This window comes from Saccharomyces cerevisiae, chromosome II (assembly GCF_000146045.2).
Source record: "Saccharomyces cerevisiae S288C chromosome II, complete sequence".
In the NCBI taxonomy this organism is placed as follows: Eukaryota; Fungi; Ascomycota; class Saccharomycetes; order Saccharomycetales; family Saccharomycetaceae; genus Saccharomyces; species Saccharomyces cerevisiae.
Window position 1 is genome coordinate 281,226 of NC_001134.8, and position 23,656 is coordinate 304,881.

The 23,656-nt window shown below is 38.4% G+C and overlaps 13 protein-coding genes across 13 annotated transcripts; 7 read left to right on the forward strand and 6 right to left on the reverse strand.

Moving 5' to 3' along the window:
- Positions 1-217: 217 nt before the first annotated feature.
- FUR4 (uracil permease) lies at positions 218-2,119 on the forward strand (the record flags this gene model as incomplete). The annotated part of the gene is made up of 1 exon (NM_001178369.1): positions 218-2,119. The coding sequence occupies one exon, from the start codon at positions 218-220 to the stop codon at positions 2,117-2,119; it is 1,902 nt and encodes a 633-aa protein (NP_009577.1).
- Positions 2,120-2,512: 393 nt separating this feature from the next.
- POA1 (ADP-ribose 1''-phosphate phosphatase) lies at positions 2,513-3,046 on the forward strand (the record flags this gene model as incomplete). Its single annotated transcript, NM_001178370.1, has 1 exon — positions 2,513-3,046. One exon carries the CDS (start codon positions 2,513-2,515, stop codon positions 3,044-3,046), a length of 534 nt encoding a protein of 177 aa, NP_009578.1.
- A 156-nt stretch (positions 3,047-3,202) lies between these two features.
- CHS3 (chitin synthase CHS3) lies at positions 3,203-6,700 on the reverse strand (the record flags this gene model as incomplete). The annotated part of the gene is made up of 1 exon (NM_001178371.1): positions 3,203-6,700. The coding sequence occupies one exon, from the start codon at positions 6,698-6,700 to the stop codon at positions 3,203-3,205; it is 3,498 nt and encodes a 1,165-aa protein (NP_009579.1).
- A 1,519-nt stretch (positions 6,701-8,219) lies between these two features.
- SCO2 (putative thioredoxin peroxidase SCO2) lies at positions 8,220-9,125 on the forward strand (the record flags this gene model as incomplete). The annotated part of the gene is made up of 1 exon (NM_001178372.1): positions 8,220-9,125. One exon carries the CDS (start codon positions 8,220-8,222, stop codon positions 9,123-9,125), a length of 906 nt encoding a protein of 301 aa, NP_009580.1.
- A 330-nt stretch (positions 9,126-9,455) lies between these two features.
- On the reverse strand, positions 9,456-10,640 carry OLA1 (Obg-like ATPase; the record flags this gene model as incomplete). Its single annotated transcript, NM_001178373.1, has 1 exon — positions 9,456-10,640. One exon carries the CDS (start codon positions 10,638-10,640, stop codon positions 9,456-9,458), a length of 1,185 nt encoding a protein of 394 aa, NP_009581.1.
- Positions 10,641-11,651: 1,011 nt separating this feature from the next.
- On the reverse strand, positions 11,652-12,794 carry ETR1 (enoyl-[acyl-carrier-protein] reductase; the record flags this gene model as incomplete). The annotated part of the gene is made up of 1 exon (NM_001178374.1): positions 11,652-12,794. The coding sequence occupies one exon, from the start codon at positions 12,792-12,794 to the stop codon at positions 11,652-11,654; it is 1,143 nt and encodes a 380-aa protein (NP_009582.1).
- A 4-nt stretch (positions 12,795-12,798) lies between these two features.
- YBR027C (uncharacterized protein) lies at positions 12,799-13,131 on the reverse strand (the record flags this gene model as incomplete). The annotated part of the gene is made up of 1 exon (NM_001346795.1): positions 12,799-13,131. The coding sequence occupies one exon, from the start codon at positions 13,129-13,131 to the stop codon at positions 12,799-12,801; it is 333 nt and encodes a 110-aa protein (NP_001333724.1).
- Positions 13,132-13,199: 68 nt separating this feature from the next.
- YPK3 (putative protein kinase YPK3) lies at positions 13,200-14,777 on the reverse strand (the record flags this gene model as incomplete). Its single annotated transcript, NM_001178376.1, has 1 exon — positions 13,200-14,777. One exon carries the CDS (start codon positions 14,775-14,777, stop codon positions 13,200-13,202), a length of 1,578 nt encoding a protein of 525 aa, NP_009584.1.
- A 366-nt stretch (positions 14,778-15,143) lies between these two features.
- CDS1 (phosphatidate cytidylyltransferase) lies at positions 15,144-16,517 on the reverse strand (the record flags this gene model as incomplete). Its single annotated transcript, NM_001178377.1, has 1 exon — positions 15,144-16,517. The coding sequence occupies one exon, from the start codon at positions 16,515-16,517 to the stop codon at positions 15,144-15,146; it is 1,374 nt and encodes a 457-aa protein (NP_009585.1).
- A 549-nt stretch (positions 16,518-17,066) lies between these two features.
- Positions 17,067-18,725, forward strand: RKM3 (protein-lysine N-methyltransferase; the record flags this gene model as incomplete). Its single annotated transcript, NM_001178378.1, has 1 exon — positions 17,067-18,725. The coding sequence occupies one exon, from the start codon at positions 17,067-17,069 to the stop codon at positions 18,723-18,725; it is 1,659 nt and encodes a 552-aa protein (NP_009586.1).
- Positions 18,726-18,940: 215 nt separating this feature from the next.
- Positions 18,941-20,029, forward strand: RPL4A (60S ribosomal protein uL4 L4A; the record flags this gene model as incomplete). The annotated part of the gene is made up of 1 exon (NM_001178379.1): positions 18,941-20,029. One exon carries the CDS (start codon positions 18,941-18,943, stop codon positions 20,027-20,029), a length of 1,089 nt encoding a protein of 362 aa, NP_009587.1.
- Positions 20,030-20,293: 264 nt separating this feature from the next.
- Positions 20,294-20,596, forward strand: YBR032W (uncharacterized protein; the record flags this gene model as incomplete). Its single annotated transcript, NM_001346796.1, has 1 exon — positions 20,294-20,596. The coding sequence occupies one exon, from the start codon at positions 20,294-20,296 to the stop codon at positions 20,594-20,596; it is 303 nt and encodes a 100-aa protein (NP_001333725.1).
- A 122-nt stretch (positions 20,597-20,718) lies between these two features.
- On the forward strand, positions 20,719-23,478 carry EDS1 (Eds1p; the record flags this gene model as incomplete). Its single annotated transcript, NM_001178381.1, has 1 exon — positions 20,719-23,478. The coding sequence occupies one exon, from the start codon at positions 20,719-20,721 to the stop codon at positions 23,476-23,478; it is 2,760 nt and encodes a 919-aa protein (NP_009589.1).
- Positions 23,479-23,656: the final 178 nt, after the last annotated feature.

Genomic DNA, 23,656 nt, shown 5'->3' on the forward strand with positions numbered 1-23,656 from the left:
AAATCAGGACAAATTGTAAAGATATAATAAACTATTTGATTCAGCGCCAATTTGCCCTTTTCCATTTTCCATTAAATCTCTGTTCTCTCTTACTTATATGATGATTAGGTATCATCTGTATAAAACTCCTTTCTTAATTTCACTCTAAAGCATACCCCATAGAGAAGATCTTTCGGTTCGAAGACATTCCTACGCATAATAAGAATAGGAGGGAATAATGCCAGACAATCTATCATTACATTTAAGCGGCTCTTCAAAAAGATTGAACTCTCGCCAACTTATGGAATCTTCCAATGAGACCTTTGCGCCAAATAATGTGGATTTGGAAAAAGAGTATAAGTCATCTCAGAGTAATATAACTACCGAAGTTTATGAGGCATCGAGCTTTGAAGAAAAAGTAAGCTCAGAAAAACCTCAATACAGCTCATTCTGGAAGAAAATCTATTATGAATATGTGGTCGTTGACAAATCAATCTTGGGTGTTTCTATTCTGGATTCATTTATGTACAACCAGGACTTGAAGCCCGTCGAAAAAGAAAGGCGGGTTTGGTCCTGGTACAATTATTGTTACTTCTGGCTTGCTGAATGTTTCAATATCAACACTTGGCAAATTGCAGCTACAGGTCTACAACTGGGTCTAAATTGGTGGCAGTGTTGGATAACAATTTGGATTGGGTACGGTTTCGTTGGTGCTTTTGTTGTTTTGGCCTCTAGAGTTGGATCTGCTTATCATTTGTCATTCCCTATATCATCTAGAGCATCATTCGGTATTTTCTTCTCTTTATGGCCCGTTATTAACAGAGTCGTCATGGCCATCGTTTGGTATAGTGTCCAAGCTTATATTGCGGCAACTCCCGTATCATTAATGCTGAAATCTATCTTTGGAAAAGATTTACAAGACAAAATCCCAGATCACTTTGGATCACCGAATGCTACTACTTACGAGTTCATGTGTTTTTTTATCTTTTGGGCTGCCAGTCTTCCATTTTTACTGGTTCCACCTCACAAAATTAGACACCTGTTTACTGTTAAAGCCGTCTTGGTTCCGTTTGCTTCTTTTGGTTTCTTAATTTGGGCTATCAGAAGAGCTCACGGGCGTATTGCCTTAGGATCTTTAACCGATGTACAACCTCATGGCTCTGCCTTTTCGTGGGCTTTTCTAAGATCACTAATGGGTTGTATGGCTAATTTCTCCACAATGGTAATCAACGCTCCAGATTTCTCTAGATTTTCAAAAAACCCTAACTCCGCTTTATGGTCCCAATTAGTGTGCATTCCATTTTTGTTTTCCATCACTTGTTTAATTGGAATTCTAGTCACCGCAGCTGGTTATGAAATATACGGTATTAATTACTGGTCGCCACTCGATGTGCTAGAAAAATTTTTACAGACTACTTATAATAAGGGCACAAGAGCTGGTGTTTTCTTAATCTCTTTTGTTTTCGCCGTAGCTCAGTTAGGTACTAATATTTCTGCAAACTCATTATCGTGTGGAACTGATATGTCCGCTATTTTCCCCAAGTTTATCAATATCAAGCGTGGTTCATTATTTTGTGCAGCCATGGCGCTGTGTATTTGTCCATGGAATTTAATGGCAACATCAAGTAAATTTACAATGGCTTTGTCCGCATATGCTATCTTTTTGTCCAGTATTGCCGGTGTTGTCTGCTCAGATTACTTTGTTGTTAGAAGAGGATATATCAAGCTAACACACATATATTCCCATCAAAAGGGCTCTTTTTATATGTACGGAAACAGGTTTGGTATCAATTGGAGAGCTTTGGCTGCATATCTATGTGGGGTGGCTCCTTGCTTGCCCGGTTTCATCGCGGAGGTGGGCGCTCCCGCTATAAAGGTTTCTGATGGAGCTATGAAACTATATTACCTAAGTTACTGGGTAGGATATGGCTTGAGTTTTTCTTCTTATACTGCTCTGTGTTACTTCTTCCCTGTACCTGGGTGCCCTGTTAACAACATTATAAAGGACAAGGGCTGGTTCCAAAGATGGGCCAATGTCGATGATTTTGAAGAAGAGTGGAAAGACACAATTGAGAGGGATGACCTGGTAGATGACAATATTAGTGTCTACGAACACGAACACGAAAAGACTTTCATTTAAGCTCTCCATATCTACATCACTTTCTGCATTAATCTGAAATATTTTTCAAATTTTCATGTGTAATGATATTAATCCTTATCTATACTACTTACTTCTATTTACGTTCTCTTTAGCATTTACTTTGTGCATTTGGCCTTCAATGAGCATTAATTTCACTGGTTTTAATATATTCACTCACTTTCATTCGATTTTTTGTTTGCTTTATGGCTTAGCGTTCTTTCCTCTCTCCTTTCTCTTTTTACACACGAGAAAAAATGGATAATTGTTGTATTATGCCATATGCATAACTTTACGATTCGTTATGCTATGCGAACTTGAAGCCCAGATTTCTACACGAAAAGTTTGAGTTTATTAGTATCTTCTCCAAGATAAATATAGCATCAAGTTACAGGTATGTCGAACATCACTTATGTCAAAGGTAACATCTTAAAACCAAAGTCATATGCTAGGATCCTCATCCATTCTTGCAACTGCAATGGCTCGTGGGGTGGTGGGATCGCTTATCAACTTGCTTTGCGCTACCCAAAAGCAGAGAAAGATTACGTTGAAGTATGCGAAAAGTATGGTTCTAATTTACTAGGCAAATGCATATTACTTCCCAGTTACGAAAACTCAGATCTGCTGATTTGTTGCTTGTTTACATCATCATTTGGAGGTTCAAGTCATGGAGAAAAGCAAAGTATTTTGAATTATACAAAACTTGCTTTAGATAAATTGAAGACCTTTAGAGAAGCAAAAGACAAAACTCGAACAAGTGAAGATTCAATCGGTGACTATTTAAACGGCCACATCAAATACCCAATAGGGGAATATAAATTGGAAATGCCACAGATAAATAGTGGCATATTCGGAGTCCCTTGGAAAGAGACAGAACGCGTGTTAGAAGAATTTAGTGGCGACATGAGTTTTACAGTATATCAGCTGTAATTGCCTTAGCCACGTAATATGTGCCTTTAAAGATAGAGAAATATTTATTTATTAAGTTTTAGTTCTAAGGTGTGTTAAAATACCTCTCAAATAAATAAGTTACACACAACCATATATCAACTTGTAAGTATCACAGTAAAAATATTTTCATACTGTCTATGCAACGAAGGAGTCACTTTCCTCCTTCCGATTGAGAATATCTTCCCTTTCAAATTCCCTCCATGTCCTCATTTTAATCTTTGAGTGATCAAATTCACCTTCATTCTCGTCTTGTGCCTTTTTATTACCTCCCGCAATAGTTCTCGTATCACCCCATGAGAAGTCATCAAATTTCCAGTACGCATATGAAGGTAGTACGAAATTCCAAATAGGCAAAGCACAAATATATACGCACATCCACCATAGGTACGACCATCTCGTAGCAGTTATAACAACAATTAAGCCGGGCAGACCAAGAATAATTGCCAGTAAAACTAAAGTGATTACGGGTGTAGGTTTTGATACAATGGCAAAAATAATGACATAAATAGTAAAGCAAATGGCTAACGGCAGTACCATAGTACCAATCAATTCAATACCAATCACAAATTGCATGGAAAAACAGAAAGTGCCACATAAGTCTCTGATTAGAACTAATTCAAAAAGGTTATGTACCGTAGAATTAATCCATCTTCGACGCTGGGAAAGTAAGACTTTGAATTTATCAGGGGCAATAGTTTTACAAGCAGCTTTTGGAACAAATACTTGCTTTCTCTTAGGGAAAGTCTTTAACATTAATGAAGATAAAAATCTATCTTCACCAAGTAATAATAAGTTCTTCTTATGCAAAGTGTTTGTAACATTATCCGAATATCTTTCAACAATATCTGGATTTGCCAATACAGGTACCCAATAACCATCTGAACCTTTAGGAGATTTTATACGATACATTGAGAAACATCCCGGCAAACAAGTTACCGAACCGAAGACAGATTCAAAAGCTTTAGCCTGATGATGCGAAATATAGTACTCAAACACTTGAATTGCAGTTACCCAAGATTGTGCCTTATTAGCGATCTTGGTCTCACCACAAAGACCCATAATCAAAGGATCTTTAACCATTTCAGCGACCATATGAGTTAAAGCATCGGGAAAGACTTTAGTATCAGCATCAACCATAAGTACCGTTTCGTAGAAGTCTGCCATTAGCCCCGTAATCTGCCAAATATTTTTTAAAAGCTGAAATTCCAATTGAGTCATTCTTTCATCAAATGTTATTTTTTCTAAAAAGGACATCAGAATAATTTGAGAATCACGCTTACCTCTGTTACCGGGTTTGGCGGCCCCCTGCTCTGCAGGAGTACCGCACTTCACAATTGTAATGATTGGGACACGTTGTTGATTTTCTGGTGGAATTGTAGAATCGTCATATTTGTAAAAACCCGCATATATCTTGGCCATATTGTGTCTTTTAGAGCCTGATGCCACTGCCACATAGGAGTAAGGTTTAACTTCATCAGGTGGGGTGACAAAGTCGTCCATCATTCCTAACGCTATCTCTGGAGTAGTCTTATCGTTGCCCGAGCCCTTAATTAAACCATCACAAACAACCATCAGTAGTTTATGGGAATTTGGATAATCTGTGGTAGAAAGAGAGTCTAAAGTGGTTCTTAAACCCTCTTCATCCTCAGAATAACAAGTAACAAAACAGATAGTATGAATCAATGGGAACCCGTATGGCATAAAATCCAGTGGTGGTTGTTGAACGATATCGGGATGTATAATCGTCGAATCAAGACTCTGAATCAGCGATGATCCTGGTACAGGAGAGGAAGTCGCTTTATTCCAAAACATCGAGGATGTAGGCAACAAAGTAGATGGATTACGGGAATGTACAGCTTTGTTTTCATTCGAGAGTTTCCAAGCATTTTGAGTGGTCATTGTTGTCATTCCTCTGTATGAACCAGAAGATTGTAGTGAACTGCTCATGGAGGTGTCTAGATCTATCACAGATTCGTTAAATTGAAACATTTTGGAGCTGTGTTTTTTCAGCAAGTCAAAGGTTGAAGCACGCTTGTGTCCCAACGACTTTTTTGAGTATTTCTTTGGCCTCAAATGAGGATCTACTTCCTTTAGAGGAGCTTTTGTTTGAATATTATTAGACCAATCCTCGATATCGTTTGTGTGTTTATCCATTGTTTTATTGTCCACGATATATGCACCTTGTTTCCTAGCTACAGTCCAACGGAAGTAGCAGGCAATTATGAATTTAATTATCACCACTGAAAGAATAAATACCAGAGAAACATACAAAACGACATCAGAGGCAATACAACCGACGGTTTTGGAGTCTACTTCACCAACTTTAATAATTTCGCTCAAACATCTCGCAATTTTTCTTTCATGCCCATTTGACAAAACCAACGAAAGATCATAACCTTGTAAATTTGAAGTCTTCAAGTCATCGAATACAACGGGATAGTCAACGTCATCCTTTTCCAACCAATCAAGAAGATCTAAATCCAAAACGTCGCCATTATAAACAATCAAGTTTCTAGAAGAGTTCTTTATACCATCCCAAGTGAAGTAAACATCAGCTTTCGACTTTAAACCGTAAAATGCGTCCCTATCTTCTTTAGACGTATGACAGTTCCATCCTGCGTAATTTTCAACTGTGAAGTTTGGCTTCGAAGAGCCATCTTGATTCTTTAACTTACAAGGAAAATACCATGCTAAATTATTATCATCGTCATGGGGAATGGAAGAATTACTCTTTGGAGTTATAAGGTTATGACAGTTACCATTCACATTTTGAAACAAGAACGAAGCATCTTTACCAGCATCTGACCAGGGCCCATAAAGGGTGTCTGAATCTACTTCAACGTCTTGTATACCGGAACGCGAGGAAGTATCCAATTCATAAGCCTTACCGTTAATTACGACAAATTCTGTTGATACTTCGTTGTTTTTCAAACGTAGTTTCGAACTACTACAAACGGTTTTAGTGAAACCAAAAGTCAGGAAAGCCACAATCGCACCAATGTACAAGATGACAGAAATTAAAGCAACCTTTTCTCTCCACGCCATTTGTCTTTCCTTCTTTGGCATCCCGCAGAAAGCAAGAATTGGAGCAGGTGCCCAAAACGTAATGAAATAACAGTACATCTGCCAAAATGACAATGTATCATTCGTTTCCTTTCTTAATGGTTTGATAGACTTATTTATGGGCTGCGTGGAGCTTTCTTCGAAATTGTCCACATCACCATCTTTATCAAATTCGTCTTCCGCAACACCTTCATCACTTATTTTAACGGAAGCCTTCTTGTCAGTAGTATTCATATCTTGTAAAAGATAGCTATCCGTTTCGCGGCCACTAAATTTGCTTCTCACTGAGCCTTTGGAGCGCAGGGAGCCACTCCGACGAGTTGCATTTGGGTTTACACCGGTACTTGATGGTAAAACATCCAGGTGATTCATCTGCTCCTGCGTTTTCTGCGCATAATAAAAATGTGGATTATCAGGATTGTTCAGTCGGCTTCTTTCGGGCCGCACTAAAGAGCCTTGTCTATGAGGTGCTCCTGAGCCGACACTGTGTCTTGACCTAAGTAGAGACTCTTCATCTTGATTAAGGTTCAGATAGTAGTCATCAGGATCATCTCCATTCAAGCCGGTCATTCTAATTTCTTTCCTGCGGATAGTCTAAACAGGACCTTTGAAGAAAATGGGACCTACACCAAAAATACTCGAGAACTTTGCAAATCGGTAAACGTTTATAACCGTCTACCAATGTGATTCTTCTAGCAGGATTTACTACAAGTCGAAATGTTGGTACTGAATGTAAATCTGAAACACAGGAAAGAATATTTTTGATTTCTATTTTTATGCTCTTATTTTCATTTTTGATTTTTTTTTTCGAGGTCTGCGCCAGCGCCAATAACGCGTTTTATCCAAATAGGCAGCCAAAGAGGGTCACCTATGCAGGTGCTGAATGCAATACAACTGCGGGCTAACTGTCCATCGACGCTATTGAATATGCTTCAAGAAATATCCAGTCTCATGCACATGTCAAATATGTGGGTGAGGGCGCAAATACAACGCACGATTATATATACATTTGTGGCTACGTAGTACGTGCGGAGATAGGCAGGTATTTGTTCAAGGATGTAAATAAGAACTACAATGCTTAGTTCTCGAATCCTAGAATGTGAGTAAATCTCACAAGCACCGCTTCTATAAATTTGTCTAGGGTAATTTGTAATCTTTTCCCATGCGGATTCTCTTAAATACGGTACAGCCGTCGCTGCTGCGGTGTGATTCTGGTTTCATAGATCTGGAAAAAGAAAGCGAGACACAATACAAGAGCTTTGTGACACAGCGTACGGAGAGAATAAGATAAAGAACAGTTCCTGGCGTTTTTAATTGAACTTTTGTACTCGTCTCTTTATTCTCACGAATTTTTTTACCGCCGTTTTCATTTCCATTGCAAAGGAGGGAAAATATAAATGTTTTTATAGAGGCAGTATATCTTTAATTTCATAGCATATGCAGTTTAGAAAAAAGACGTAAATTCGTTGCCCTAGTCACGCTGGTTACATAAATTGGTCGTTGAATTGACTTTTAAGACATCCAGTTGGTGTGTTTGCTCCAAATAGTGCTGACGCATCTTGCCAATTCTCGTCAATTTAGCACGGAATGCTTGTTACTTATTCGATAACGCTTTTACCTTGATTGCATGTAGTCACTATCCTCAAACCTTTTCTAAGGTTGCCCTATTGGCGACAGAAAAGCAGGACGAGAAATCTAAATAACCAACGTGTGGTTTATTAACTATGACGGTTGGTTTGCTTGCCGCCCCAAGTTATAGAAGACTGCCCTTCATCCCGGGGTAGCTATCATAGAATCTGTCGATAGTTACAATTTTGGGTGGGGTGTTTTCAAAAATGGACGGATATGCCGGTCTTTGAAACTTCGATGATGTAGCCTATTGTTTTAATTTTCTGCTTGATCCTTTCGCTCTTTTTAGGGATAAAAAAGAAAACCTAACAAAGTATGAATTTCGAGAAGTCCCATCGATAGTAGTCAAACAATTGCTAAAGAGGGCTACGGATCGTCTACAATACCTTCGTAAAACAGCAGCTTACAGGATCTTTTATAATATCACCATAGAAAGGGGAATTTGGGAAGCGAGAGTAAAATGTTGAATAGTTCAAGAAAATATGCTTGTCGTTCCCTATTCAGACAAGCGAACGTCTCAATAAAAGGACTCTTTTATAATGGAGGCGCATATCGAAGAGGGTTTTCAACGGGATGTTGTTTGAGGAGTGATAACAAGGAAAGCCCAAGTGCAAGACAACCACTAGATAGGCTACAACTAGGTGATGAAATCAATGAACCAGAGCCTATTAGAACCAGGTTTTTTCAATTTTCCAGATGGAAGGCCACCATTGCTCTATTGTTGCTAAGTGGTGGGACGTATGCCTATTTATCAAGAAAAAGACGCTTGCTAGAAACTGAAAAGGAAGCAGATGCTAACAGAGCTTACGGTTCAGTAGCACTTGGCGGTCCTTTCAATTTAACAGATTTTAATGGTAAGCCTTTCACTGAGGAGAATTTGAAGGGTAAGTTTTCCATTTTATACTTTGGATTCAGTCATTGCCCCGACATTTGTCCAGAAGAGCTTGACAGATTAACGTATTGGATTTCTGAATTAGATGATAAAGACCATATAAAGATACAGCCATTGTTTATCTCATGTGATCCTGCAAGAGATACACCGGATGTCTTGAAAGAGTACTTAAGCGATTTTCACCCAGCTATCATTGGTTTAACCGGTACGTACGACCAAGTGAAAAGCGTATGCAAAAAATACAAGGTATATTTTTCAACTCCACGTGATGTCAAGCCCAACCAGGATTACTTAGTGGACCATTCGATATTTTTCTATTTGATCGACCCTGAAGGACAGTTTATCGATGCGTTGGGAAGAAACTACGATGAGCAATCTGGTCTCGAAAAGATTCGTGAACAAATTCAGGCGTATGTGCCAAAGGAAGAACGGGAGCGTAGGTCAAAAAAATGGTACTCTTTTATCTTCAATTGAGCAAAAAAAAAAAGAAAAAGACACAGCTAGGATACCGAACTTATGGGTCGTTCAATTTAACAGTTACATTGTAAATAGAAAAAAATAGTAAAAAAAATGAAAGTCAAATGATTATGCTTGTCAGTTCAAATTATTAATTGGGCTTAAGGGCGTAAACATGCGGGAATAATAAACATACATACACACATACATAAAATCCGATGCCATCCACTCGCGAGATTGCTTTTTTCCTTTCGTTTCTCTTTCAAGAAAATCATGTTGAAAATTTCTATGATGATATATAGTAGGGAACTAAACCAAATAAAGAAAAGTCAACTTTAGTGCACGAAATCAATTCTTACCAGCACCAGCTCTGAAGTAAATGATATCACCGTCTTCAACGACATAGTCTTTACCCTTTTGCATCAACTTACCAGCGGCCTTGATGGCAGAATCGTCCTTATATTCGAAGACATCTTCACATTTCATAACTTGAGCCAAAATAAAGGTATTCATTAAATCGTTATGAATAACACCAGCAGCTTGTGGAGCTTTAGTACCTCTTCTGATGGTCCATTCACGAACTTCATCTGGACCGCAGGTGAAAAAGGAAATCAAATCTAACTTTTGTCTCATGGTAGTGATAATCTTTGGCAAGGCAGATATTGTCTGCAGTTTCTTCAATTCTTCTTCAGCATCTTCTGGGGACATATGAGATAGTCTTTCTTCTAGAGAAACACTGAATGGAATGATCAAGTCACCTGGAGAGTACTTGTCTACCCATTCCTTGATTCTTAGCAGATGCTTGTTTTTCTTTCTGATGTAATCTCTTTCAGATAAATTAATCAAATAGATACATGGCTTAGCAGTCAACAAGAACATGGAGTTGATAATTTCAACTTCTTTTGAAGTCCAGGAGTGATTAGCAACTCTTTGACCACTCTCTAGCAATTTAATGATTTTCGTAATCAAATCCATTTCTTCCTTCTTTTGTTTGACTTCCAAAGATTGACCACCTCTTTTGGCAATCTTTTCAGCACCTTCCAAAGCCTTTTGTGCGAATTCAATATCTTTCAATCTTAGTTCTTGGTTAATAATTTCTAAATCACGAACTGGATCAACGTCACCCTCAACGTGGATAATTTCAGCATCATCGAAACAACGAACGACTTGGTAGATAGAATCGACTGATCTGATGTGAGACAAGAAAGCATTACCCAAACCTTCACCAGCAGAGGCACCCTTAGTCAAACCAGCAATATCGTAAACGGTCAAATGAGCTGGAACTTCCGAAGCTGTCTTCTTGTAGATTTCACACAACTTATCAAATCTTGGAGATGGGACAATAACACGGGCTTCTTCTGGATCAATGGTAGCGAATGGATAGTTAGCTGGGTTACCCAATGGACATCTAGTGATGGCTTGGAAAAAGGTAGACTTACCAACATTGGCCAAACCGACAATACCGGCTTTCAAGTTATTACCTGGACGACCCAATAAGACCTTTTTTTCTTCGACTTGCTTCTTTGGAGGCATGTTTTACAGTGCTATTTATTTGATTGTTTTTACGGATACTAGAAGTAACACAAAAAGCTAAAAAAGGCAAAATGCAATAAAAAATTAGTACTAATTATCAACTGAATACACTACTAAATACGATTTCTCGCAACGAAAGGTATGAGAGAGAAGACGTAAGTTGACTTTCACTGCATCCTTCCTTTTGGGTCATAAAATCGCTGGGATGGCCCTTGAAAAAATTTTTTCAGTGAAAAAAAAAAGAATTTTCGAGAAAAAAAAAAAATTAGGAATTGTGCGTGGTCATTCAATACGGAGAATTAAGTAACACGCAACAACTGCATTCTGCCTTAGTTGTCTCAAGGCAAATTGGCACCAACAATATGAACTTGTTGTAAAGCTCAACTCCAAAGAAGGGAAACTACTCAGATTTGTTTTCTTCAGTTTAACAGGCGTATCTTCTGCAAATCTACTACGTTTCCTACCGAAGACTTCGCTCTACGAGAATTCTTAGGTTTCTACGAGTTACGCGCCCTTCTTCGAACGCCATTCTCAGGAAAAATTGCATTTACGTAATCTTTTGTTCTAATTGATATAATGGCTATTTATACGTAATATCATGCTTAAGAACCAAGAAAGCCAATAATGGCATTCGGAGGAAGCAATCAGTGAGGAAAATTGTTGATTAAGCTAGATATTTCTATATCTAGTAGATCTTGTCAAGTTGAAGTAGCGAATAGGACTCCTGTATTGCTATTGTGATGTTTTTTTATTGTACAGTAGTTGTATAACTTATCGTTGGTATTAACTACCGTTTGTTTATACATCATGCTCATTATCTCGTCCTGACTAATGTGAAAGGATCGATATATACATTGAAGGGTCGACGTCCCCTTTTATTAGCTCCTACAAAGATAGCACTGGCATATATTTTTTAATGTCTTGGTATATATTATATAGCAACTATACTCGATGTCATAAAGAGGAATACTATCTTTGGTGGTTGTCTAACTCTGAGCAATGCTAAGGCCCTTACCATTCTAAAACAACCATTTTTTTCTTCCCCTTCCCAGTTATACCTTTTTTGACTAGTTCTAGTAACTGTTCGTCAGTAGTAGTGTTAGTATTCCAGGTAAGAGTTTCAATTTCATCTCTTGGTGAAATAATGTGACCATAATTATACATTTTGATAAAATCACTGATGGTGTCAATCTTGCTTTGGGGGTTTTTTTTGTTCTTTTCAGTCACCCAGTACCCTTTGGATGTCAAGCCTTTGAAAATGTGTAGAGATGTTGGTAAAGTTACAGGTTGTTTTGACATTCCTCCATAAGTGAGCATCAAAGCATTATTTTCCAACTTACGTGCTATTGATGCACTGGATTTACCTCCAACAGAATTCAAGGCAAGCCTCACCCTTGCATTTTCACCCAAAATCTTGGACAATACTTCTTTGGCAAAAGTCTTGTCGTTGTTTTGCGATTCGGAAATAACCTTCGTAGCACCATACTTATCCTCCAAAACTTTTGCTACCTCATCAAAATTATCACGGTCACGTATAACACTTAATGTTTTGATCCCTTTAGCTTTTGCTACTTGCGTAACTATTTTTGATACACTAGATGTACCGGCATTTTGGATAATCCATTCATTACCGTTACTGTTCCAGTCGATATAGTCTGATACTAATTGGAAACCGGTACAACCATTAACAGATACAGTTGCCGCAGAAAACAGATCCAAATCATTTACCTTGATTAAATCAGAACTACTAGAGAAAACTCTATAATTGGACCAAGTCCCTTGATTTGCCTGCAATGGGATAACTCGGTCACCCAATTTCAAATCTCCCTTGGAACTTCCCGAAGGTAAAGAAACAACTTCAAAGACACCCTCATTACCGGCGATAGCGGCTGGCTCATCTGTGGAGTAATCGTATGTCTTTTCTGGACGAGACGGGTATACTCCTTGCAACTGATTGATATCCGAAGGGTTTATGGGAAAGGCCAAAGTTTTTAACACAATTGATTGAGATAAGTCTTGTTTAGGCGTATAATTTTTCACTGACAAAACCTTGGTACAATCCTCAACTTCATGAGTTGAATAGATGAGCGATTTGAAGTGCTTGGGAATCTGATGAGCTGAGGACGACATGTAACGTTTGAATGTGGGAAGCATCTTGTTATATCAAATGTAATTGGCAGATTATGAACCTTCTTAAATGACAATGTACGTTTGTAATCTCCAATTTCTTTAGCCATGGAAACAACCCCTGGGTACACCACTCGTGCGTCCCTTGGAGGAGAACCACTCTTTTAAGGTAAAAAAAAAAGCACCGGCGGGGTCCAATAATGATAATAATACCATAAATAAGGAAGATGGTATCACCGATTGGTCCAGAAGTATTATCCATACAGTTGTTTTTAATATTATTACATACATTATATATTAAAAATGTGTTTCGTAACCCTAAAGCAAAACAAAGTATATACAGTGACACAGATCCTTTAAACATCAAAAAAACAAAAAAAAGTAAGTCAGTGCAGATCCGAGCCTTCTCTCTTAATCTATCTAACTTTTAATTCAAAAGTACTTCTCCAAATAGCTACCACTTGCTTTATAACTAAATCCCTTGAACATATCCGGGGACTTGCTCACCGAATTGATATTAATCGGCTTGCTATCCGTATAGGTTTCCTCATATGACATAGAAGTAAATTCTGTGTCAAAATTTTCCGCTAGTTCCAAATCCGTAATAACTGGAACAATTGGGCCTAGAGTGGTTTTTTGCAATTGTCCAGATTCTAATAACTTCCAGTCTATTTTTCTAAAGATAAAATGTTCAGTGAAAAGACTAGTTCTTGCAGCCCCTGATTTCTTCTTCTTAGACTTAGTAGGCTTATTATTAGCCCCGGTTTTGGCCCAGTATTTGTCAACATTCCACCTTTTGGCAGTTTCCTTCTTCAACAGCGCGTTTAATATATCTTTCATTCCCTCGCTCAGATAAAATGGAATTTTGGGGCCTTGCTTGTTTTGTTGAATCTTATTAATGATCACCTTATGATTGCTACCAGTATATGGAGGCTTACCTACTAACATGTCATACAACAGACATCCCAAAGAATACCAATCACAATTCTGACTGTAAGCTTTACCTAATAATATTTCAGGCGCACAGTATTCAGGCGTACCGATAATCGAGTATAGGGCATTGACGTTCTCTGGATCCTCCTCATCAACCGCGGAATCATTAGCACTTTTTTTACTCAGACCAAAATCTGTCAATACTAAATGTCCACGTTGATTCAATAAACAGTTTTCAGGTTTTAAATCTCTATAGACAACACCTTTCGTATGCAAAAATCTCAAGGCACAGCTGATTTCTGCCGCGTAAAACGAAACTGTCGTCTCATCTAGGGTCCCGTGTTCCTTCAAGTGGTAAAATAGTTCACCGCCAGGGATATATTGTAGCAGTAAATATAACTTTGAGTTATCGTGAAAAGAATAAAATAACTTGACAATGTTTGGATGTTCTATTTCAGATAGAATAGACCGTTCGGCAAATGTTCTCTCAAGCCTCTTTGATAATCCATCGTCATTATCGTTGTTATTACCATCATTTTTATCTTCGTCTTCTCTCTTGGAATCTGTGGCTGTTTGAGAAATTAAAATTTCTGCTTTCCGTAATTGCTTCATAGCATACAGCTTGGATGTATTGACGTCCTTAACAAGAAGAACTTTACCGTAGGCACCTTGGCCTAGGACTCTCACGGGCTTAAAATCGTGCAGGTTCCTTGATAATTCATTTTCTCCAATATTAGAGGAAATAATGTCCTGAGGTGTTATGGATAGTCTATTCGTATTAGTTCGCATTGCGTCCGAACCTGTAATAGAAAATCTTCTCGTATTTGGTGGAGTGAGAATAGGGAATTTGGAATAAGCTGAGGACCTTCTTCTCATCCTATGTGCAGGACTCATGCCATTTAGCGGAATCGCATTTGAATGAACCGAGAGGTGATTTATACTCTCCTCATATGTGATGGAGCTGCCTTGTTCATGATTGATATCATTGTATATTGCCGAGGAATAATCTACTTTAATGTCATTCTTTTTATCATCTAGTGACACACGATGAAGTTCTTCATCTAGTGAGAAAATCATCCTAATTACTGCCAACAGTATGCTCAGCTAGATTGGTTGATGAAAAATCTTATCATAGGGCACCTTCCAGGTAAAAGATCTACTTACTATTAGTCAGTACGTCCTTTTTTCATTTGTTTATAATTTTTTTTTTTTTTTTTTTTTTCTCCTCTCAATATTTTAGAAGTAACATGACAGAGCAACACGTTTATTTTCCTACATATAGTCATAAGTATAAAAACGAGCGAGAAATTTTGTTAAAGAATTGATATCATATTTTATAATTTACATAAACTAAATAGGGAAAGAGTAGTATAGCGTGCATAAGTTTGAAAAAAAAAAACTATTCATACACTCATATATACTTTTATATGGTCTTTTTTATATTCAAGAGTGATTGGTCAATGATTTCTTGGTCACATTAAAGATGTCAGCCAACTTTTCAAAATTCTTCGCTGATATTATACCTTTTTTAGATAGGAATCTAATCAAGATATCAATCAATTCTATAATCTGCTTGTCGTTCAGGTTCATTAAAATAGTGGATAAAACTGTATCTACTGTTATTCTGTGTTCGCTGATGAATGTTTCATAGTACAAATTGGCAAAAGAACCCATTATGAATTGGCAATCAACCCTGTCTGTGATACCACCATGGCCTGGGATGGAGTGGCCAAAGTCTTTAACTTTAAAAGTTCTCTTTAGACCAGATGCGAAAAAGCCTCCAAATGGCGCAAATAATGATGCAAAGGTAGCTAAGTTTAAAGCATGGAAATAAATTGGTTTTACTGTAATTGAATTGATTTGAACTTTATCGAAAAAGATGGGTGGAAGTCTGTAAACTTGTGGAAGGAAAACTGGGTTTAGTTCACATGTCAAATTAGAGAAAAAATTGGTATGGAGATCTTCAACAGGGCACGTCAAGTAAGTATAAGGGCTCAGAATCCTTGTTAATATAATACTAGCTAGAGCAGTGAAAAACCAGGCACCAAGGAAACCTTCTAAAGTTTTCTTGGGCGAGATTTCTATTAGTTTAGTCTTACCGAATGTAATGCCGCACAGGTAGGCGAAGATATCATTAACAATTACCAACCCGCATGGTAATAAGAACCAGAATAGCCCATTGAGCACGTTTTTGATGATCAAATGAGCCTGAAATACTACCAGAAGAAGAACCATATGAGTAACGCACAATGATCCGAACTGGAATTTCAAAAATCCCTTTCTTAAACTACAAACGAACAGAACAAATCCCATAAGATAGAGACAATAGCAGATAAACTTATGATTTGTTACGATAAAGTTCAATACAGGATACTCGTAAAAAGTAGCTTGGAAAAACTTGAAGAGTGATTTCCCATCTAAGTAATAGATAGTGGTGAAGAGAAGGTACCAGTTCAACGTCTTTGTCAATGGCAAATTCTTTTCGCGACCAGATGCACTTGTTACGGCAATACACTCTTTAAAAGTAGCAATTTGGCAGCCCAAAATCAGCACTATACACCATGCATGACCCGATGCTAAGGTGATGAAGAAACCACTGATCATAACAAACGTCCAAACTGTTCTAATGAAAAAGTTGTATTTCCTGCTTTCCTTTGTAGCAGCAGTGCTTTCCTTGGTCACCGGCGTGACGGATTCGCTGGCGTCCTTGTGGAGTTCTTCTTGCAATTTATCAATCGCCTTTGAGGTGGCGTCAGTAACCGACTCCACAATCTCCTTGCTCGTACCATGTGGTTTCATCTCAGGGTTGTCAGACATTTTAGGTATATGGAAGTGGAACAGTTAAGTATGACAGGTTCGCTGTTTGGGAAGATACTTGGCAAGAAGTGCGTCTTCACAATCTGGCTTACACTAAATAACAATATTGATGAATGCTCCCCCATGCTGTTTACAGTTCTCGATTGTTACACTTTTCACATGTCATCCCATCTGAAAAATTTTCAAGAAGGGTATCCGTTGATAATGACTGTCAAATACATAGCGATATAGTACCAATATACAGTGCCTGAAAACGCCTGGAATAAGCCAAAGCGATCAAGGTGGAGCTCCTGCAGATTGGTTTAGAAAGTAGTGTATTGATAGTTATTTACATGGGCGTTTGTTTATGATTCTTTGTGCCTAATATATCCACGTTCTCCGTTGAATTCTGAGATGTACTGCATCAAAATAGCGAAAAACGAGCAATAAATATCAGAAAATCAAATGAAGTATACTCGATGAAGGCAGCTGAGATGAGGTGGCAGATACAATAAGAAAGATTTGTTGCCATATATAATAGCAATTAAAAAATAAATTTGAAAGAGTGAGATGTCCGTAACTTTTAAGGACGATGTTCATCGGATTCTGAAGTTTGTTGCTAATTGCAATGGCAGGTTTGAAGATTCCAAATGTGATATAAGAGAATCGCCTCTCGGTGGATTGGGTGTCTTTGCAAAGACTGATATTGCAGAAGGTGAGTCAATATTGACGTTGAACAAATCCTCGATTTTTTCTGCATCTAACAGCTCCATTGCCAATTTGTTATGTGACAGTAGCATCGATGGAATGTTAGCTCTAAACATCGCATTCATTTACGAAACTACAGTTTTCAGAAATTCTAGTCATTGGTACCCATTTCTGCGAACTATCCGAATTCGTGATGACGAAGGGCACTTAAACCTGCCGCCAAGCTTTTGGCATGCGGATGCTAAGCGACTTTTAAAAGGAACCAGTTTCGATACCTTATTCGATTCGTTGGCACCAGAAGAAGAAATCATGGAAGGATTTGAAATTGCTGTGGATTTGGCACACAAATGGAACGACGAGTTTGGGTTGGAAATTCCAAAAGGCTTCCTAGACGTTAGTGAGGAGAATCATGAAGAAGATTACAATTTGAAATTAGAAAAGTTTATATCGGTGGCATATACTTTATCATCAAGAGGATTTGAAATTGACGCGTACCATGAGACAGCTTTGGTGCCCATCGCAGACCTGTTCAATCATCATGTTTCCGACCCGGATTTAAAGTTTGTATCGCTATATGATGTGTGCGATAAATGTGGTGAACCAGACATGTGTAAACATCTCATAGCAGAGGAATACTTGGAAGCAGAAAATCTAGACAAAAATATGCCCAAAGTCGCAAGTATGGAGACTCGTGTCATCGATGAAGACTTAATCAAAAGTTTAGAAAATGATTTAGAGAAAGAATACTCTAATGTTACGGCAAACATCGAGGATGATGATGGCGGTATTGAAAACCCTGACGAATGTGTCGATTTAGTGTTAAAGAATGACGTCGCACAAGGCCAAGAAATATTTAATTCCTATGGTGAGCTCTCAAACGTCTTTTTGTTGGCCAGATATGGTTTCACCGTACCTGAGAATCAGTATGATATTGTTCATTTAGGACCTGATTTTATGAAAATCTTAAAGAAAGAAGAAAAATATCAAGAAAAAGTCAAGTGGTGGAGCCAAGTCGGTCATGGCTTGTTTTCAGCATGGTATGCTCAAATGCGCCAAGAAGATGAAGAAGACGAAGACGGTCAAGCAAAATCAGACAATCTGTCTGACGATATAGAGAGCGAAGAGGAAGAGGAAGAGGAAGAGGGTGATGATAGCTTGGAATCATGGCTTTCCCAGCTTTACATAGACTCAAGTGGCGAGCCTTCACCCTCAACGTGGGCCTTAGCTAACCTTTTGACTTTAACGGCCGTTCAATGGGAATCATTGTTTTCCAAAAAGGCCACTCCTCACATCAGTGATTCTATAGTTAACGAAGAAAAGCTGCCCTTCCTGGCCAAAAAAGACAATCCCCATTCCAAGAAACTGCTTTCCAACTTACTTAAGGAAAAGCAACTACCTTGCATAAAAGGCGACAACTCGTCAAAGATAACAAGTGCTACTAAAAGCATGCTCCAAAATGCTCGAACACTTGTACAATCGGAGCATAATATCTTAGATAGATGTCTCAAGAGACTATCCTAAATAATATTGAATATGCACTTTTACTATATTAATATCACGTCACACGACGCACAGTGAGAAGTGAAAAATTTTTTTTCAATCTGAAAAAAAAAAAAAAAAAAAAAAAAAATTTATATAAACGAATGGTATCTCCATCACATTTCTTTTAGCCTCGCAACTTGTACTTTTCATCACTTTTCTTGTAATTTAGCAATATCCCAAGAACAATCATCGAAATGTCCCGTCCACAAGTTACTGTTCACTCTTTGACTGGTGAAGCTACTGCCAATGCCTTGCCATTGCCAGCTGTCTTCTCCGCTCCTATCCGTCCAGACATTGTCCACACTGTTTTCACCTCTGTGAACAAGAACAAGAGACAAGCTTACGCTGTTTCTGAAAAGGCTGGTCACCAAACCTCCGCTGAATCCTGGGGTACCGGTCGTGCCGTCGCTCGTATTCCAAGAGTTGGTGGTGGTGGTACCGGTAGATCCGGTCAAGGTGCCTTCGGTAACATGTGTCGTGGTGGTCGTATGTTTGCTCCAACTAAGACCTGGAGAAAGTGGAACGTTAAGGTTAACCACAACGAAAAGCGTTACGCCACTGCTTCTGCTATTGCTGCTACTGCTGTTGCCTCTTTGGTCTTGGCCAGAGGTCACAGAGTCGAAAAGATTCCAGAAATCCCATTGGTTGTCTCCACTGACTTGGAATCTATTCAAAAGACCAAGGAAGCTGTTGCTGCTTTGAAGGCTGTTGGTGCTCACTCCGACTTGTTGAAGGTCTTGAAGTCCAAGAAATTGAGAGCCGGTAAGGGTAAGTACAGAAACAGAAGATGGACTCAAAGAAGAGGTCCATTAGTTGTCTACGCTGAAGACAACGGTATCGTCAAGGCCTTGAGAAACGTTCCAGGTGTTGAAACTGCCAACGTTGCTTCTTTGAACTTGTTGCAATTGGCTCCAGGTGCTCACTTGGGTAGATTCGTTATCTGGACCGAAGCTGCTTTCACCAAGTTGGACCAAGTCTGGGGTTCCGAAACCGTTGCCTCCTCCAAGGTCGGCTACACTTTGCCATCCCATATCATCTCCACTTCTGATGTCACCAGAATTATCAACTCTTCCGAAATCCAATCTGCTATCAGACCAGCTGGCCAAGCTACTCAAAAGCGTACTCACGTTTTGAAGAAGAACCCATTGAAGAACAAGCAAGTCTTGTTGAGATTGAACCCTTACGCCAAGGTCTTTGCTGCTGAAAAGCTAGGTTCCAAGAAGGCTGAAAAGACTGGTACCAAGCCAGCTGCTGTTTTCACCGAAACTTTGAAACACGATTAAACTTATTAGTACATTAAAAATATTCTTTTATTTTTTATATACATACATAAGCCTTTAATACCTTTAAAGCGGTAACGACTGCCTCTTGAACTTAAAATTATTCTTTTTTTTGGATATTTGTTCGTTATGTTTAATGTATATATGTTGATGTTCGATCAGTTTTACGATATGCTCTTATAGGAACATTTACAGTTTTCCCCGCATTGAGTCCAGACCGAAGGTTACATACAAGATTTCTTCAGCGTTTGTTACTTCAGGAAGGCAATGGTAATCATACGTATCACATTGAGCAACCTACTGAGGGAGAAAGGAGATTTGTGCCTGGAACTACTTCGTGTAGACAAAGGAATATACCCCTTTGATACTTCTCAACCAATTGGTAGTATGCAGGTGCTGCTCCCCCACGCTAGTAATTACCCCGGTTCCGCTCAATTTTATCTTTTTGACGCGGCTACGAAACTCGGTTTCGAGCAGTCCGTTAACTTAAACTACAGTGAAAATCATTGGTTAAACAACACTCCATGCCAGTATCTGTATGTGTTTTTGCAACAAGCACGACTGGAGTAATAAAGAGTCACGCTAGCAAAATTTGTCTCTATAAGATTAAGATTCTGCTTTATAGCTTTGGAACCTTTCGTAGCTGTAGCCCGCTACGTAGAAATACATAACAATAGAATAATCTTTCAAAAATGTCACACCATGTTCCTAATTTATATGGTACACCTATTCGCGACCCTCACGAACGCAAACGCAATTCAGCGTCAATGGGCGAAGTAAATCAGTCAGTTTCTTCGAGGAATTGTGAAAGAGGAAGTGAAAAGGGCACGAAGCAAAGGAAGAAAGCCTCTCACGCTTGTGACCAATGTAGAAGGAAAAGAATCAAGTGCAGGTTTGATAAACATACCGGCGTATGTCAAGGGTGCTTAGAAGTCGGTGAAAAGTGTCAATTTATTAGAGTTCCATTGAAACGTGGTCCTGCAAAAAAAAGGGGCAGTGTAGTATCCATTGAAAAATTCAGCTCGGATAATGATCCTCTTCAATACCGACCAAGAACACATTCATACCCAATGAACTCGGGAAATAACTACTTACCATCACTCGCCAGGAATTCCTCTTTTCCTTCCATAAGCAGTCTATTTGTTCCCTCGATAACTGCTCAATCGCAACAATTTGTAAAGGTGCCGTACGATGACATCAAGCGTAGGAGCTCTCTGGCAATATTAGGCAGCGATTCATCGATATCTACCGAATTTGGGGGAAACTATCGCTTAGATGAAAACTTAAATGTCAGGCAAGAGGGGAAGGATATTGTAGCGAAAGGAATGATAACGCCCGTGGAGGAAATGGGCGCATGTTCATCTAACGTTCGTCGTCAGGGTTCACAATCTCTTCCAATTCAAGAACAGCGCGCTAGCCCGTACATTAACCCTTTTATCTCTGGGAGATCCAGGCTAAGCAGCCTTTCCTATACAAGTGAGGCTACAACTTCAGAAGGTAATACGCAAGGTAAAAACCAATGCATGCTTACTCCCAATAGTGTACGTTCCATTGAAAAGGAACGATTAAACTCGTTAACTGCGGGATTTCCGAACAAAAAATTAGGCACAGATGGTAGAAGTGACAAATGGGACAAAAATTCGACTTGGAAGCCTGTATATCGATCGTCGAATCCTTCTCATCCTAGCACTGAAAAAAATGTTTCCTTGAATCAGGAAGCCAGTGCTAAACCACTTATGCTTGGAACCTACAGACAGTTTGATGCAACCTCGTTCTACAAGGTTTTAGGCATCTACTATAACTTTTTCCATATTAATTTTCCTGTAATACCAATTAACAAAAGTAAATTTACTGACATGCTTGATCCTGAAAAGCCAAACGTGATTGATGAGATCAGACAAATTAACAATGAAATTATCCAGTGTTTTAAAACCGCGCTAGAGGTATTGGTATTTTGCAAAATAAAACAAAGAAGGTCATCGAAATCAACAAAATCATGGTCTCGTGACAGTTTATGCGATTTTCAAAAAGGTCTGTATTACATTCAGAATTTCAACAAATGTATAGCCGACTGCTTCCAAAGTTTAATAACTATAAAACCCGTATTAAAACAAAATTCCAGTGTTATTCCTTCAAGAATAAAGTTCATTTACTTTTCGACAATAATAGTGTTAAATTTTATCTTAATATTGGCCGGTGAGGAAAGCTCGCTTTTGCTAGGCCCCTCTGTTGGGGTTTTTAACGAATTTCAAGCTCATAAGTTATTTCTACCTTTTCAAAATACGTCCCCAATGCTATTATTAAATTCAAACGAGGAAAGTGGTGACGAGATACTGGATTATGCTGTGTTGTTCAAAAGGTTGTACATCCTTTTAAACATTCTGGATACGCTACAAAGCTTTCGGCTAGGTCAACCAAAATTAATTAATCTAAATTTTGGTAGCGCCATTGAAACATATTTTAGCGATAAAACAGGTCATAACCAAGTCGTCGAAAAAGCTCCCGTAGCTTTGGATAACATTCTACGAAACCTTAAACTTGGTGAATTTATAACATATTTTGTCCTTAACAGAAAATCATTGCAAGTAAATGTACCTCACCACTTGCTGTTCACAAATCAAACGGATTACGGAGAGTTCGCTGTTGAAAAAGGGGAACATGATAATATAGCTGGCAAATTTGAGACCCTTTTGAAGAAAAAGGAAATTTTAATCAGAAAATTACTAAATATTGAACAGAAAAATGACCATATTCTAGAAAATTGCTGCAATTCGGATGCTGAAATGAAAAATATCGGAGAGCTAGTCTGCTCAATGATCACTCTGGTATCAGGCATATTAGATTCAATTACTAATATGAACGCAGAAAACTCTGTTGATTTGGATTCAAAGCCCCTTCCGAACGCCTATTTTGCTCAGGACAGTGAAGAAGAATTAATGTCGCCAACACAAAGTATTACGTCAAATCTTGCCAGTGAAGAAAATACACGTTGCACAACCAAAGACTTGATGGGAACTGTTTCTATTTTCATGCTGCCAATGGTGGAAGAATGCTATAATATCATTAGTTTGATAGGACCCATACCTACCACATTAATAAGTTTATACATCCGTAATGGAAATATGGCCAAGGGAATAAATGACAGAATTATGACGTTGTCAACTGCGCTGAACGAATTGGTGCAAATAACCGCACTATTTAATACCCTAGAACCTTTTAGGAAGAATGCACATGACCGTGCTAAGCGTTACTATGTAAGTGCTACAAGTAGTACCGGATGCTACGAATCGGTAATGAAGAGCATGTATTCCGGAAAATGTGCAGCTAGTAACGCCTCAAACGTTGCGCCATCGGAGGAAGAAAACAAAAAGATATTGAAAAAGTTTGCCGACATAGGTTGGAAATTGATGGATGATTCAGAATTGGGTTGTTGCTGTTGCTTCTTTAACTAATATTCATGATAACAAGGTGAAAAATAGCATCCTAATGAAGGATAGATAAGTAGATTTTTTCTTTTAAAAACTATAGTACAAGGACATGCAAAGTCATATATCTAAACTAATTTTGGTACACGACCAACAAAAAAGGGTAACAAAGTACACATATTCGCGTCAATAATATGAACAAGTT